This window comes from Ptiloglossa arizonensis, chromosome 2 (genome assembly GCF_051014685.1).
Source record: "Ptiloglossa arizonensis isolate GNS036 chromosome 2, iyPtiAriz1_principal, whole genome shotgun sequence".
In the NCBI taxonomy this organism is placed as follows: domain Eukaryota; kingdom Metazoa; phylum Arthropoda; class Insecta; order Hymenoptera; family Colletidae; genus Ptiloglossa; species Ptiloglossa arizonensis.
The window spans coordinates 24,578,923-24,594,758 of NC_135049.1; the positions used below are offsets into that span (position 1 = coordinate 24,578,923).

Consider the following 15,836-nt stretch of genomic DNA (forward strand, 5'->3'; position numbering starts at 1 on the left):
ATATAAATACCCTACATATTCACACAATCAGTTTTCTAATAATAATGTAAAAAGGTAGTAACTGTAAGGCAACAATACCTTTTTTAGTTTTTAAACTATGTATTTTATAATAAAGTACAATAATTTATTGAAAAATTTGTATAATGTGTAGAATATTAAATTTGTATAAAATCCATCCTGTGTTCTTAATTTCTAAAACTCGATTATTTAAATAAACACGTACCCGGTTTTCCGACATGCATTAAGTTTGTACATGAAAAAGTATTTTTATTATCCTTTACATAGAATAAGTAAAACGGTGTTGTTAAATTTGAAAAGTAGTGATAGATCATTTATTAAAATTTAAAGATCTGTTTTTCTGTTTTATGTCTTAGGAATCTCAATCTGGACGTAGTATATTACAGGATATCTCACATATGTAAAAGAAGAAATTATTTTATAAAAATAGAACATTTACAGTCTTTTTCATCTCAAGTCTTCAATTAGCTATTATACAATCTCTGAAGGTATATTATTAAAAACGGAAGCCTCAAAGCTTCGTTTCGTGTTTAACCCTGTTTCTGAAGAACTGACTTGGTCGAAGCAGCCCTTGCGAATTATTTAGGTAAGAATTTCCGGAAATTATGGCGGCTGCTGTGGAATCCAGATTAGAGTGTAAAAAATCATTTTTGCCATTATCTTCGAACGCATATCGTTGCTGCTGTTGTTGCTGTTGTTGTGATCCGCAATGATTATTGTACCCGTAATTGTTTTTCATACGAAACTGTACTTCGGAATCCGTTTCATCTTCGTTATCTGCACTATCTACATCTCCTGGACAAATATTAACGTATATGTATAAATTTTTGTAAATTTGAAAATTAAACTATAATAAAATGTAGATTTTAATAGAAAATAATTTTTAAGAGTAATTTATCCGAGTCCTAATAATATTAAATATTTCAGAATATGCTTACCGTCAGAGCTATTGGTAGAGGGCAAGTAGAAACGCGAGGCTGTGACCTTACTGCTTCCCACACGTCGTTCCCGTTCTCTGGCAGTATTATTTGGATGATTATATTTAAATTCACGAGGAAGTGTGTAACTTCGAGGCAACGATACTTGACTACCTTCCATATCGCTAATTTCTCCTTCTACTTCGCCCTCGCCCTTAGAACTCTCTTCTCCTCCATTTTGACTTGAGCGTAATCTGTGATTTATTTTTTTGTTAACAATCTTTTAATCGCAATCAAATTCAGATATTAAAGAAGCATATTACACTTCGATTTATCATTACCTGTGATTAACGTGTGTGGATGGTGTCCAATGGGAATAATGATGAGGAAGACATCGTGGTGCAAGTAAAATTTCCGGCGTATCTGCTCTTTCCCTTTGCGTTGTTCTCCATGAGTTTGAAGGATGAACGTTTGGATAGTAAGAAGAGGATGGTGGTGGAGGTAAGAGACAATGCATTTTTACTGGTGGCCATGATGATAACGTTATTCCTCCATTTTGATCAAGTACAGACGGAGCAGATGTGAATAAAGGAGAACTGGGAGAAGTGTGCAATTTCGTGTTAGGTGGCGGTTGCTGATTCGATGCAGGTGATGATGAAAATGACAACGCCGATGCTGAAGGCGGGGGAAATAACTTTCCCTCTTTTATCTCTTCTTGTATAGCTCGTAATTCTCGTAACTGCTGTTGTTTTTTCTCTTGAAGTTTTTCTCTTATCAAATTAACATTCAGGGAACCACCAGTTCCAGCATCTGCTCCAATCTTTTGCTCATTTGAATGATCATTCTACCTCAAATAATAAATTATCTAGTGTAAGTTAAAGGAAGGGTGTATGAATTAAATGATTTAGAATAACAATTATTAAAATTATTTATTACCTGTATTACATTAGAAGATGTTACGGATTTCTTCCAGAATGGTATTAACTGACGTGAACTACTATTCATGCCAAGCCACTGTTTTGCATCTCCTACTGTGTTCATAGAGGCTGCTACTGCTCCTGTTTGAGATTGCGGTGGTGGAGGTGGTACGAACGTAGTTGGCTTTTTCTTTTTTCGATTTGGATTTACTACAGTTGGATTAGCAAAGCGACAATTAAACACCCCTGGTATTCCACCATTGCTCAATTTAACTCTTCTCATTCCTACACTTATGTTTACTTTTTTGTCCTCTGTATATTCGATTTGTTTCTCCTCCAAATTATCCTATAAACATTATTTTTTTATGTTAAAAAACCTACAGTTTTTTATTTTTCTATAAGAATTATTATATTAGTTTTGTTTATTACGTTTCTCAATTTTTAATTGTATACCTGCTGATTTGGTAACGTGGTAAGATTTGAAGCTGTCATTCTGCCACCAGCTTCATACCTCAATCTTCTTACATGAAAAAACCTAGAAATAAACATAAAGAACTGATGTTGAAGAAGATGTTTTATGAAATGAATGAATAAAATTGTATGTTTTTATAGTTACCTGTAATAAAGGCCCATAAAAAACATACCACCAAAAAATAAAGCTAAAAGAGTAAGTACTAAAGTTACAGGGTTTGGATGATGTTGATGTGGAAGGAGATCACTTCTATTAACACCTACTATCCATACACCAATGAGCAGAGTATTTTCCAAAAACATTACTGTATAAAAAATTACCTATACAGACAGATTGAGATTATTCACAAGAATACTATTACTCAAAAAGTGTACACTAAAAATTTACCATTTTTTGACGATGATTCGTTTCATGTAAATTTACATATGCAAATATGTAAACAAATGCAAGAAGCGAAGCCAAAGACGTTTTTCTTAAAATAGGTAAACGTTCACCACCATGAAAAAGACCATCAGGGGTGAGTAGTAACCACATCAACATTGATAGCCAGTGGAGAGCCATTACAATTAACAGCCATTGTCCACCATAAAGTGAAGCGTAAGCTACCAATACTCCTACTCTAGCGCTTACAGTTCCTAGCCGCCATGCTAGTTGTGCCAGCACACCTAGCCATGTCAATACCAAACGTTCTAAGTTACGCAGACGTGCTGCACCTTTGCTAAAACTAGCCACTGCCCAACACACACTCCACAGAGAAAGTCCAGCAGATACTGCAGTCAGCTTTGCTAATTTGTCACTATCTCTGTTTTCATTCTCCTTTCCTTTTCCAACATCTGCATTTGGCTCATTGTTAACTCCAATTGACAACAGATATAATTGTAAGAGCAACATTGGAGCAGCTTCACAAAATGCATGAATAAGTCGTAATACACAAAGTTCTCTCACCTAATAACACATACATAATATGCATTTTATGAATAAAAATTAAGATAACAGAATATAGAAAATATAATTACAAGTTTTATAAATTTTTTTTTAAATTTGTTATATTGAACTAACCTCATGTTTGACATAAGTTAAATTAACTGGAATAAATAATTTGAAGTATCTCCATAATACACCAACTTGAGTTGAATGTAGTAATAAAACACACCATATTGCCCAATTTCCGTTTTCCTTTTTCTCGTTAATATTGCAATCTGTAATATTCTTCCCAGTTAGTCTACCTCTAGCACCCCATAAATACCATCGCACACTAATGATCTGCAATTAATAAAAGGAAAAAAATGAGTTAATTATATTGGCATGATTTCAGATTCCTTATTATAATTTAAGTACTAACCTGAGAGATAATTAATGACGTTGCTATAAGAACAATACTTAAAGGAAAAAGAATTGGAGGAGCTACAGAATGATGTGCAAGTGCATATACCATTGCAAAATCAAAGACAACGTCACAAAAGTATGATGCTAGAGAAATTATGTTAAACAGTACATCACACAATGGTAAAAATTCGTGCTGTTGTTGTGTCTGTAGATGCTGGGCCATAATGGTCTTTTGTTATCCATTTGGATTATCCAGCACCTTTTCCTTCTGTCAACCTATGCCACACATTCCACAATATGAAAGTTCTTCTGTAAAATTGGAAACAAATCATTGATTAAATTATTTTTATTAATTTTATTCTAAATTATTCAAGTTAAAGGTTTAGTAGTATCAATTATTTAAAATTACGAAAAAATAAAAATATATCATTTTAATGCAAAACCTTACATCGATAAAATGGTAACTGCACATGATAAAGGAAAGAAGAACTTTAACGACATCTTGTACAATAAATATGATTTAATGTTATACTTTTTATTTTGAAAGAAGAAAAAATTACTTTTAATTTTTTCTATGACAACCATTTTTAAGTTTCTCATGAAGTTAGCACTTAATTAACAGGTGGTCGCAATCGATAGATATGAATTCAAATAAACTGATCTTCACATTTCGTGTGTCATTGATTCTTTTTCTTATTTCGATATTTTATAGATGACAACAACGAGAAATACAAAAGCGAAACTAAAATAAAACTGACATTGCAAGTTTTTTACGATAAAAACCAGGAATTTTAAAATAAAAATTTGTTTTCTGGAAGTCAAAAATAAACTGTCAGTTAAAATGAGAAGTAGGAAAATAAAAATCGTAATAACTGAAGGTGAAAGAAGATTGTAAATCGTATAAGCGTAATAAGAAGGAAAAGAAATATTGTAAAGCGTAGGAGGAAATGATTTTGCTTACCACATTCCTTGAATGTCACTGAATGAGTAATCACAAAAGTAACATTCTCATCTAGATGCTGCCCTGCGAGTGCCTGGACCAACGTTGGAATGCAAGGAATTTATCCGTATACTTCGCGAACGCTTTCGAAAATAGAAATTTTTTTCACTGGTTGACCATACTTTGAATTCCTTTCAGGTCATGACGATACATTTTTTACGAGGTCATGTTCAAAGAAAATGATTTATTTAATTTTAAAGAAATTCTGCAAAAGATACCTATTGATTCAGGGGATAACTACACAACACTATATAACATTGCACTTATCGTTGCTCCACTAACTTTAAAACGTAAGATTGTCGACCAAATAATCAAGAAATTTCGAACAGTGGTTCTCAGTCACATCAGTCATAGCGTAATACACAGAGGCGACACTTCTGTTAGAACCTTTAATTTTTGGATCTCCAATTTGAAGGACCTTGAACGTATCTCCACAATGCAACGTTGCCAATTGTACAGTTTGAGTGGACAAACTTGTCGACCGAGTAAGTTTCCCTTGTAGATACAAGATGGGTAAAATATCTCGATTGAGCAAAATACTAGGAGTACTGGGAATACACTTTGTATATACAATGAGTAAAACATTTCGATCAGCGAAATACCAAGAGTAAATACTTCTTGTACATATAAGAACTGCCAGTTAAATCGGTATATATATGATTCAGGTAGTGATGTAACGTTTGTTTACACCTTTATTATTTTTAAACATAGAAAACTTGTTATAATTTTTAAATGTTATATATTTTTATTTATTATTATATTTTATTACTTCTTTATTATTTCAGATAATAATAGTACTGTAATAATAACATATAAAAATTAATAAAATGCATTTTTACATTATTTACAATGTCTTTATTGCTTGAATTGTTTGCTGTTCCCAACAACTGACTATTAATGAAATCTGTAAAATGTTGTAATTGTTTAAATCATTTTCATGTAACTATTATTTCATGCATATTCTTGTTAACATATAGATACTTGAAAAAATAATGAAAGAACATGCTGATCTGCTTAGTTCATTAGATAATTGGATGTCTCAATATCCTTCTTATGTGACACAAATGAAGCCTATATGCGATACATTACATTTTAAAAATCCTATTTTTATGAGCTAATTAAACTATCTCGTATTAGATAAACAAGTTTATTTCATCAAAAAAGCTGGACTCTTAAAATGATAGACACACTCATTCCATATTCCAATAGAAATAACAACTTTGTATATATAGAATGTTAATTAACATACTTTTCATATATATATATTGCAGAACCTTATTTTGATAAGTAAATGAAATTGTTTTAAAAGCATAGATTCTTACAATCATCTCATTTATTTTATATTCCAATACAAATAACTTGTTATATACAATAATACGTATAAAAACGAATAAGAATGAACATACAACTTTTTGATGGCTTTAAGAGCAACTTTAATTTAATACTTTATTTTCATGTTTCAGGTTACATTGAGAGCTTTTTTAGGTTCAATGTTTTCTTAAAAAAAATATTAATATTATTAAAATATAAAATAACACAGTTTATTAATAATGTTACAACATAAAATAATTAGGTTAAAAAAGTATTGTTCTTGAAGATTTTAAATGTGTATCAAAACGTCAAATGGAGTATTAAATTTTAGTTAATTTTGTTTTCAAAATTATCACGTTGTTATATATTTTTATTCATTTTCATAATTTAAAAATAAACAAACAAAACGTACAAGTTAAGTAACATACTTCCCACGTACATTTTCGAGAACAAATTAAATTTATGATATCTTTTACTATTTAAAATGTATTCTTGCACTTGATATTTTATATACTTGTTCATATTCGTTTGAAAATAGCAACTCACTACCATTAAACTAATTTAAATAAATTGTTATAAAACTAATTTAAAAATGGCGATTCGTAATGCTTCAATGTGTGAATTATTTGTGTGATTACTGATACGTTCTAGGTAGTTGTGACGTCTACTAGCACCACCTACCAACGTCTTAGATACTAACTTTTCTCAATGCAGTACATCTGCTCTTGGACTCCCTGGTTAAAACATTCGTAAACAAGATAATATACATTTAGATGTTCCTTGAAGTTTCTATTTGAATCAGTGGACCAATTTTCAAGAGCCTCAGTGCGTTATTAATCAGCAAGAAGGATAGGATCTAGATATTTTGGATTCTATGGTTGTTTAGAGAAATGACGGTAGTTGATTTTATATCAATTAGATCATTCTAACATTTCTGTAAGGTGTACAAATATTTCGTGAGATTGTTAAGTTGATATGATTTTTTAATTTGACTTTTTGTTGTAATTGTAATTTGTACAATAACCTTATCGTTTCAAAATGGTAAGGTTAATTTTTTGTCTGCATGCAGTAACATTCATTTTAAGTACAAAACAATTTTTTAGGTTATGTACATTTTATCTTGAATTATTACGAAAAAAAATTATTTTTCACGCGATTTAAACGTTTTGTTTACAGCTTTGCGTGGTACTTCTTTTTTCGCACGAAAAAAACCATTCTTGAAGTTTTGACTCTTGTTATACGTGAAATATGTAATAAAGCGAGAACGTTTAATTTTCAGATATTTTCCTTATCCTATTTTACTTGACCGAGAGAGAAAACAGTTTTAATAGTTTTAAAAGTATTGCTGTTGATATCTGTTTAAAACTATCATTCAAACTGTAGGTTTTACAATTTATATCATTTTATGTGCAGTCTGTTGCTGAGTTTTTAAAGGGGTTGCCCTCGCACAATGAAAATAATTTTTCTAATTTTCATACAGACAGTGGAAATAGAACTTGTATAAAAAAACCTTCTGTTTATCTTCCTACAAAAGATCACCCTTCAAAACAAAGTAAGTTTTGATCTTAATACAAGTTAAAATAACAAAACTACAAACAATTTATTATGATTATAATTATTATTATTGTTTTCAGTTATAGTTGCTGAAAAAACAACCATATTATTAAGGTACCTTCACCAGCAATGGGAAAAAAAGGTATAAATTACATATTAAAAAAAATATACTTCAAGTTGTTACTAGTTTCATAACAAATTTGTCAATGAAATTTTTCAGAATGCTGACAGGAAACGAGATTTTCTATCTGCTAATGGTGATTCTGATGATGATAGTACAACACTTCGTAGCAAAAGGCCGCGTCTTGATTTTAACACCACCCTTTAAAATATATTGCACAATTTTGATTGGCATTGTCCATTGAAATACATTTATACATGATCAAAACACATCACAAAGGCAGTAACATAGAGCAAATATAATTCTGAAATATTACAAACATATCTATGCATTAGAAAGATTATTTCAAAACGTTACTTGTAAATTTGAAATGTATAATTTGTGTTTGTATTAAATGTTGTGTGAAACAATGACCTCTAAAAATGTAGAAAGAACGTTTTTAAATAATATTTCTTTAGATATGTAAAATTATTGTTTATTGAAAATGAAAATTTTGCAGTGCTCCTTTTTGTAATATATTACTTATCTGAAATTACTTTAAAATGCACAATATTTATAAGTGAACATGTTCATTGTCACTTCATTTGATATTGCTATTATTATTGTGTGGTTATTGATTGGAAAGAAGCAAAAATGTATTTAAAGTAATGTATTTGCATTACTATTCACGAAGTAAGTATTAATATCATTTTAGTTTAAGATACAATGTATCAGAGCATTTATCCTGAAGTAATTTTGTAAATTATTTTACAATACGTGCTTCATACCTATGTTACATACTGTAGTAATAAGTTTTTAATGTATGTTTAATTTATAAAAAAATAGATGTAACATAGTACTTTCTATTATTGCGAAAAACTTAGTTTATGTAGCTGATTTATACCTTTCTGACTGTCATTAAAATACAGGTGATAATCTAATAAAATACTAACCTGTATAACATTTATACATGGCAACAATTTACATTTTCACATACTTTAAAAACAAATACATCTTTGGGAATATATAGTATCATTAATTTTATGGAAACAAATATTAATGTTTACTAAAAGAATTGTTTCATATTTTTGATAACAACTCTTTCATTTTAAGACAAAAAACATTTTAAGCCAGTAACATCTTATTTCATTTATACAGAAAAATATTTTAACAAATTCTTGTTTTTCAAATAAATGTATAGTATATTATTTATGATATTAAATTCTGTATAAAGGACAATTAAAAAGTTAATTACTGTAGTTTTTTTATGTATGTGTTCATTTTTAATTTATTATATTTACAGATTGTATAAATTATATAATACAATTTAAAAGTTGCAAACGGAATTTATAGTCAAGGTAAAAAGTATTTCTGTCTCTTCCCAAAACTCACTTCTTGTTTTTTTAATAGACCTCTACTATTATTCAATGATCCTATTAATATTGAAACAAATATAATAAGAGAAAATAACTAAAGTTAGTATACTATATCTTTCGACCTATTCACACTCTTCTCTCTTTGTTTAAAACCACCATTGACATTTTATATCTTTCTTAATATTGGAGCATATGTAATAGGAGACGATAATCAAAGGTAGTGGCACAATAAAATATAGAACATATAGGTTATGTAATTATTAACAGATTTATCGTATCTACAAATTATTAATAACATATCAATACCGAAGAAAATAGGTAAAAATATTAAAAGGTTACTTATATGTAAAAGTTGCTTAGAATTTATAATTTAAATTGCATCAGCATACATTCAAGAATTGATCGTACGAAATAAATAAGTAAATTATTCATTTTCAAACGGAGGTTAAATTTATTTAAATAGGCGGGAATGTCTATATCTCTTTCTCGCTACAATCGCTTGCTATCCTTGTCTAGAAAGACCTCTACTGTCGTTCTAAATTCCTATTACAAGATACTGATATTCGCCGAAAATATTTAGGAGCAGATTGATACGAGGACACGTGTGGTAACATTGACGATTGTGAATAAACAAATGCGGTTACAATTTATTTTCAGAATTTTATTTATTACTCTCATTAATTAATAATTACATGCACAATTGTTATTAGAACAAGATAATAAACGTTTACTATTTGCTTTTTTTAAATAACAAGTTCAATGTTTATACATACTTTGAAAAAATATACTAAAGTTAAAAACTATTATGATTTCAGTTTTGCATTAATGCGCTTCGATTTGCTCCAGATCATTCCAATCAACATTAACATGTTTTAATCTGTGTTGATCAAATTCAAGATGCTATAACCTGTTTGAAGTCGCGCCAAATTAGTAGATTCTACATTATTTAAATTTCGCGGTTAAACATTTATGTTCGTTTCTAATTAATCAAAAATGCAAATTGTATGAATTGCATATGTATTTATATATGTTATTAGAATAATATGAATTTTTGAATTATTTTTTATGTTGTGAATTCACCGATTAATTACGTTAAGGTCAAATTATTTTTATAAGCAGTGTAAAAAATGTCAACTTTATGGTACGATCTCTAGTATATGTGCGTTTCGTGCTTCTGACGTAACTACACATAACCAAGAAAAAAGTTACGGAGAAAAATATTTACTGTTTATGAAGTGATGTAATATGTCCTTAAAGCGTAATCAAAAGCTCGATGGACATTTTTACTTGAGATGAAGCATCTTCCAAATAGAGAATATATTATGGTAGATCCTGGAATAAACACTGTAGCGGTGCTTCTAAATATAGGATTTATTTTTAGGTTGGAGCTAGCCATAGCTTGAATCAGGAATCTGATCTAAAGCTGCATTTCTAGGAGGTTTCTAATAGGTGTGAAAAATATCTATTTCTAGCTGACATCTTTTACCTTGTTCTTACTATTTACTAATTTTGCTTATACGTTATTTTTGAACAAAGTTACTTCTTACCCATTCAACTTTTGGTATTACATTTAGCACATTGAATTTCTATTCTAAGTGTTTTATTTTTATAAATTGATATGGTATTGTAAGTAAATATTGAAAATATAATAAAGACAAGACAAGAAATATTTATTTTTGTAGTGACAAAAATGGCAAATGACTTAACGACCAGAGGTAAAGATAGACTGCAAGAAATTAGTATGAAGTTAGAGCAAAGTCATTTGGTTTATTTACAAACAGATGATAGTCCTTTGAAGTTACAACAACGTCATAAACTTGAAGGTAGTGTTTCGTAAATAATATATAAATAATTCATTATTTACAAAGTGTTTACCTTTTATTGTATGTATTCTAGGTTTCATTAAAGAATATCTTTGCCTTGTTCCAAATGAGAATAAATACGTATTTCAAGAAACAGCAGATATATTGCATAGGTCAGCAGCTACGTTACAAGACTTTAGTGGATATAGAGCCACAACTGCCTGGAGTGCTATTTCATTATATGCTGCGAATCTTTTGGCTCAACCTTGGAGAAAAGAATATAGAACATTAAGGGTTAATATTTCTATAATCATTTGTATGATTTTCTAAGTGTTGGAAGCAGTATGATTAATTTATTCTTTCTCAACATTAGACTTATAGTGGATATTATAAACATGAAGTAGAAGCAAATTTGATAGGAGCAGAATTAATGTTCGAACAAATGGGGTACAAGCATACAGGGTTAGGAGTTCTCACTTTGGAAGGTCCTATTGATCCTGACAAAGTATCCAGTGTAAGCAGAGATGCGATAGTAGCCTTTGTTGAATGTCAGGTAATGTTGTTTAACATGCTGTTTTTATACCTATACTTTTAATAACTATATATATTTCTATAAGGTGCAAAGTAAGTAAAGAATTTATCATTTCAAATACAGATATTGAAGCAAATATGGGAGAGCGTTTCACAGAACTGTACTGTCTCTTGGTTAGAAGTTCTAGAATTTCGGGAAAATCACGTTGGCACTCCAGAGCAAGCAATTAGAGCATTAAGCTACCGTTTTCTTGAAAAGATGCATCAGAATCGCCCAAAACCTGAGAATTATAGAGAGTATTATCCGCAAGCTACGTGCATAGATGCAGCATCGCCATCGGTTCCTTATCACATAATGCTTCCCAATTATAACATGCCATTACCTGCTTCTCAATCAGATTATAGGTACATCGAAGACACAAATGCGATACCTGGAAATTATAGATATTTTCCACCAATGGATCATGGCTTCATGAATCGATGTAGTGCCTACGGATGTTTACCGCATGGTAACAAATATTTTAGCGGTGTCCATTCGAATCCTTATTATACTACAATACCAGCATATACAAGAGTACCGACAGGCAGATTAATTGAGCTTGATATGCCGGTATCGGTTACGAATTATGATAAATTGCATAGTCGAAAAGCGTCCCATCGAATATCAGACATGGATGAAGTAGATTTTTATAGAAAACAATCTAGTGATGGAGATCATTACGACTACGGAAAAGTTGATAAGAAATCTACAAAATCCGTTACTGATAGAAATAATTACGACTCTTGGGATTTTGTGTACAGAAATTTAGAAAGTGTAGGATATTCCAAGGATCTTGGTGATCGAGAAGATATTTTGCACAAACGTGAATGCGATTCCCGAACGACCAAGCAAAAATCATTTAAGCAAAGTGACAACGATGAAAAATATAATTCGTATCGTTTTGAAAAAAGAAGGAATGGCAGAACCGACGTTAACGATATCGACTCTTCTATGACGAATGGTCGACAATATCATCATGATACGTTACCTTTTAGAAAGAAGTCTTCGTCTTTCGATTTAACGGATTCCACCAGATATCATGTTGATACATCTCCTGAGGGTAACCTTTCTTTTCATAATAAAGACAGAAAGCACAATAGTCAAACACTTCCAATTCAACGTTCTCACCGATCCTCAGATCAGATTGCAAAAATTGCAGATACATTAAAAAGTTTGGAGTTGTCTCACTCGGGAAAAGAAGACGAAATGAGAGATGAAAGTAAATGGAACTGTGCTACTTGTACGTATCTTAATCCTTTAACAAGAGAAATCTGCGAAATGTGTGGAAAATCCAGGCACAAAGGTAACGAGGATAAACCATTAGCAAGTGGTGGTAAGGAGTGTCCAAAATGTACGTTAGTAAATGAGAAGAATGTTTCAATCTGTGATGCCTGTGGTACCAGTTTAAAAGATTCACCTACCTACATTTAGATAAACTATTTGAAATAAGTATCCTCGTACCATATTCCATGTATTTGAAATGAACAAAAATGGTAAGTACATTGCCTGGATACTTTGCGCTGTCCTAATATGAATGTTAAGGTGTTTAAAAACACTGTTAATATTTATAATGCCTGTAGTGGCTTATGTAAGTGATAACAGAGTTTCTTAATCACTTTATCTAGGGAAAAAAATTTAAAGAGTATTACCATATTAATCGAATTTATAATGTCTGAAATGTATAATGGAGATATAAAATTATTTATTTAAAATTGTTTGAGTATAGTAGATTTGTGATATGAATGTTTAGTATTGTGGTAATATTGTGGTGGCCTATTGTTTAAAAAAGGGTAAAAATGGGCATGTGCAAATACCATTTCATGTCGAATCAAATCAAATAGAAATTTCCCTTGGTTATTTTGCATTCAATTTACACCTAATAAAATTTAATATCTAGGTAATTATACAATTTTAATGTATTAAATAATTACTAAATTCAGCTCTTCTTAAAGCTTCACTTGTAGATTTGATTCGACAATATAGTATTTAAATATATTTGCGTGTTTACCTAAAAATGATGAATGAATAAAGAATTACTGATTATATTTGATAGCCTAAATAGTTAATAATACTGAAAGTTATATAAAAACTATTTATTCTACGGCATCTGTATTGTATCCATATGAAGGACTCATAAAAACTTGTATTTTAGAAAAAAAAATCATATTGGATATAATGGAGTGTTATTTAGGAAAAAAAATATTAATCTATACTGTTATTATATATGTATTTCATAAAATTATACAGGTGTTTATGACTTTTTCTTTGTTTTGTAAAATTAAAGAATTTTATAAGATTTCACTTCATTATTTTTGTTTTTGATACTAAAGTTCATTATCTTGATTATTAAACCAATTGAAATAAATCAATGACTTCATCTTTAAATACTAGTCTATATGATGTTGGCCGTAAAATAATTATTTCGTCAGAGGTAGCTCAATTACAATTTGATATTATAAATGTGATTATGAGAAAAAAACATTAACTTGTTTAAAACATATGCTTCAAATTTATTTATTATTTAAATAATTTGTTGTTATCTAGATAATATCTTTATAGAAATACAATTGCATACCTATGCATAACAAATGTAAATTACATAATAATTGATAGACTGCACAGTACTCAAATTAATAGTAGCACCAGTTGAATCCATAAATTATCTTGATATTTATGTAAGTTGAATATTTAAAAGCTACAACAATTAATTGTCTATTGTATACAAAAAGTTGCATGAAATACTTTGGTATTTATTCATACATTCCTAATGTATCGATTCATCAGTTAATAATTATGTTTTGAAAAATTGATTTCTATTTTAGTTGTTTATTTTATAATTAGTATACAAAATGTCTCAGGTTTTTCTCGACGAACTATGAAGACTTAATCTATAGGCAAAAGTAAGAAAATAATGTTATATAAAGTTCAACAATAAAAGCTTTGTTACAGAGTTATAAATAAATATTTTACACATGAAATATGTATTAATGCATTTTCTATCACAGTACACAAAGGGTCAACTGTGTGTTATCTGGTCTGCGCAGTTACATTTTTTAATCATCTTTTAATATTCTTACTTATTCTAATACTTTCACTAATAGTTATTCTTTAACTTTAGAGTAAATTAGCATTATGTGTCAAAATGTAAAGAATATTTTCGAACTATAAATAGAGATTTTACACGTACAATATTTGTTTATAACTCTATAATAAAACTTTTATCACCAAACTCTATGTAACAGTCTTTTTTATTTTTGCCTGCAGATGAAGTCCTCAAAGTTTGTTAGAAAAAATCTGGGACACTGTGTATAGCTATGTATTCATATATTCGTTGTTTTATTAGAATCGACTTTTTTCTCATTGCATACAATGATTTTATATTCACTTTTTAAATGGTTTATATGTACAAAGTTTGAGTTTCATTTCTTGAATTTATAGCAAAAGATAAATTTTGTAAATTTACAACTTTCAGTACAGTACAAATTATCATAAGATAAAATCATATATGTTAAAAGAGTTCAAATATAAATTTATAATTTACTTGTCAAAAACCTTAATCATTGTCATTTGTTGCAAATTACGGATTTGTAAACAAAATCTTCATTATGCTTTTGAAGAACTTTTAGCGATAGAATTCAACATTTGTAACAACTTTAAAATTTATAATGCTATATCTGAATGAAAAATGTTCTCTTTGTACTTCAAATTTATAGTCTTTTTTTTATGTAGAATGATTTTACTGAAATCCATTTTTAATGTTTACGAAAGTTTGATATCTGAAACATAATAAAAAACTGCTAATATTTTTTCATTGATTGCATGTAAAAAGAAATGTATAAGAAAAAGAAATAATTAATGTAAAATAAATATAAATATTGTAATGGCTGTTGTAATATATCGCAAACTATATGTACATTGTAATATATTCTATTATGTACAAATAATAAATAACATTTAATATACATTTTGGAGAAAAAGTACTTTTTATTATTCTGTAATTTTGAAAGAATTTTTACGGTTTAAGACAGATCATATTAATATCATAATCAATATTAAAACCTTATTAAAACGGGTCAATTTTGCATTATAAATCGAGGATTAAATTGAAGTTATGCATATATGAATAGTGAACGACTTAGTTGAATATATCTCTATATATATTTATTAAATTTATTAATATATTTTTAATATATAGTCAAAGAAAAATGTAAGATAGCTGTCTAGGTCTAAATTGTGTTTTGCCCATTAGATATACTTCATTACGTTTTTGGTTACGTTTTCATAGTTTTAAATGTATACAAAATTATTATATAATGAATATAAAAACATGCATAATCTCATACTTGTGTACAATCATTTAAAAAATAGTTGAAGTAGTACAATGTATGGACGTTATGACAGGTTTGTGGGTACCATACAAATTTTTGTCTTTAAGAGCAAATACTGAATCGGGAAGACATATGAGCATGGTG

General features: G+C 29.0%; 3 protein-coding genes across 8 annotated transcripts; 2 read left to right on the top strand and 1 right to left on the bottom strand.

The window, feature by feature from the left end:
* Positions 1-94: 94 nt before the first annotated feature.
* LOC143155152 (uncharacterized) lies at positions 95-4,930 on the bottom strand. 2 transcript variants are annotated; one of them, XM_076327565.1, is made up of 11 exons: positions 4,869-4,887; positions 4,612-4,733; positions 3,667-3,959; positions 3,384-3,587; positions 2,712-3,269; positions 2,469-2,644; positions 2,306-2,387; positions 1,872-2,198; positions 1,277-1,779; positions 957-1,189; positions 95-813 (listed from the first exon to the last, which is right to left on the bottom strand). In XM_076327565.1, the coding sequence occupies exons 3-11, from the start codon at positions 3,871-3,873 to the stop codon at positions 530-532; spliced, it is 2,574 nt and encodes an 857-aa protein (XP_076183680.1). In that variant the 5' UTR covers positions 3,874-3,959; positions 4,612-4,733; positions 4,869-4,887; the 3' UTR covers positions 95-529. The 2 variants fall into 2 exon arrangements, with proteins under 2 accessions (XP_076183680.1, XP_076183679.1); XM_076327564.1 differs by having other exon boundaries at positions 4,612-4,930.
* A 1,760-nt stretch (positions 4,931-6,690) lies between these two features.
* On the top strand, positions 6,691-8,534 carry LOC143143046 (DET1- and DDB1-associated protein 1). Of its 2 annotated transcripts, none has more exons than XM_076303892.1 (4): positions 6,691-6,857; positions 7,375-7,513; positions 7,596-7,657; positions 7,736-8,534. In XM_076303892.1, the coding sequence occupies exons 1-4, from the start codon at positions 6,852-6,854 to the stop codon at positions 7,841-7,843; spliced, it is 315 nt and encodes a 104-aa protein (XP_076160007.1). In that variant the 5' UTR covers positions 6,691-6,851; the 3' UTR covers positions 7,844-8,534. The 2 variants fall into 2 exon arrangements, with proteins under 2 accessions (XP_076160007.1, XP_076160009.1); XM_076303894.1 differs by lacking the exon at positions 6,691-6,857 and adding an exon at positions 6,865-7,002.
* Positions 8,535-10,155: 1,621 nt separating this feature from the next.
* On the top strand, positions 10,156-13,447 carry Tamo (PUB and ZnF_RBZ domain-containing protein tamozhennic). 4 transcript variants are annotated; one of them, XM_076327794.1, is made up of 6 exons: positions 10,156-10,440; positions 10,674-10,814; positions 10,888-11,087; positions 11,167-11,346; positions 11,449-12,424; positions 12,503-13,447. In XM_076327794.1, the coding sequence occupies exons 2-6, from the start codon at positions 10,682-10,684 to the stop codon at positions 12,793-12,795; spliced, it is 1,782 nt and encodes a 593-aa protein (XP_076183909.1). In that variant the 5' UTR covers positions 10,156-10,440; positions 10,674-10,681; the 3' UTR covers positions 12,796-13,447. The 4 variants fall into 4 exon arrangements, with proteins under 4 accessions (XP_076183909.1, XP_076183910.1, XP_076183906.1 ...); XM_076327795.1 differs by having other exon boundaries at positions 12,508-12,718; XM_076327791.1 differs by having other exon boundaries at positions 10,157-10,440; positions 11,449-13,446.
* The last annotated feature ends 2,389 nt before the right edge of the window (positions 13,448-15,836 follow it).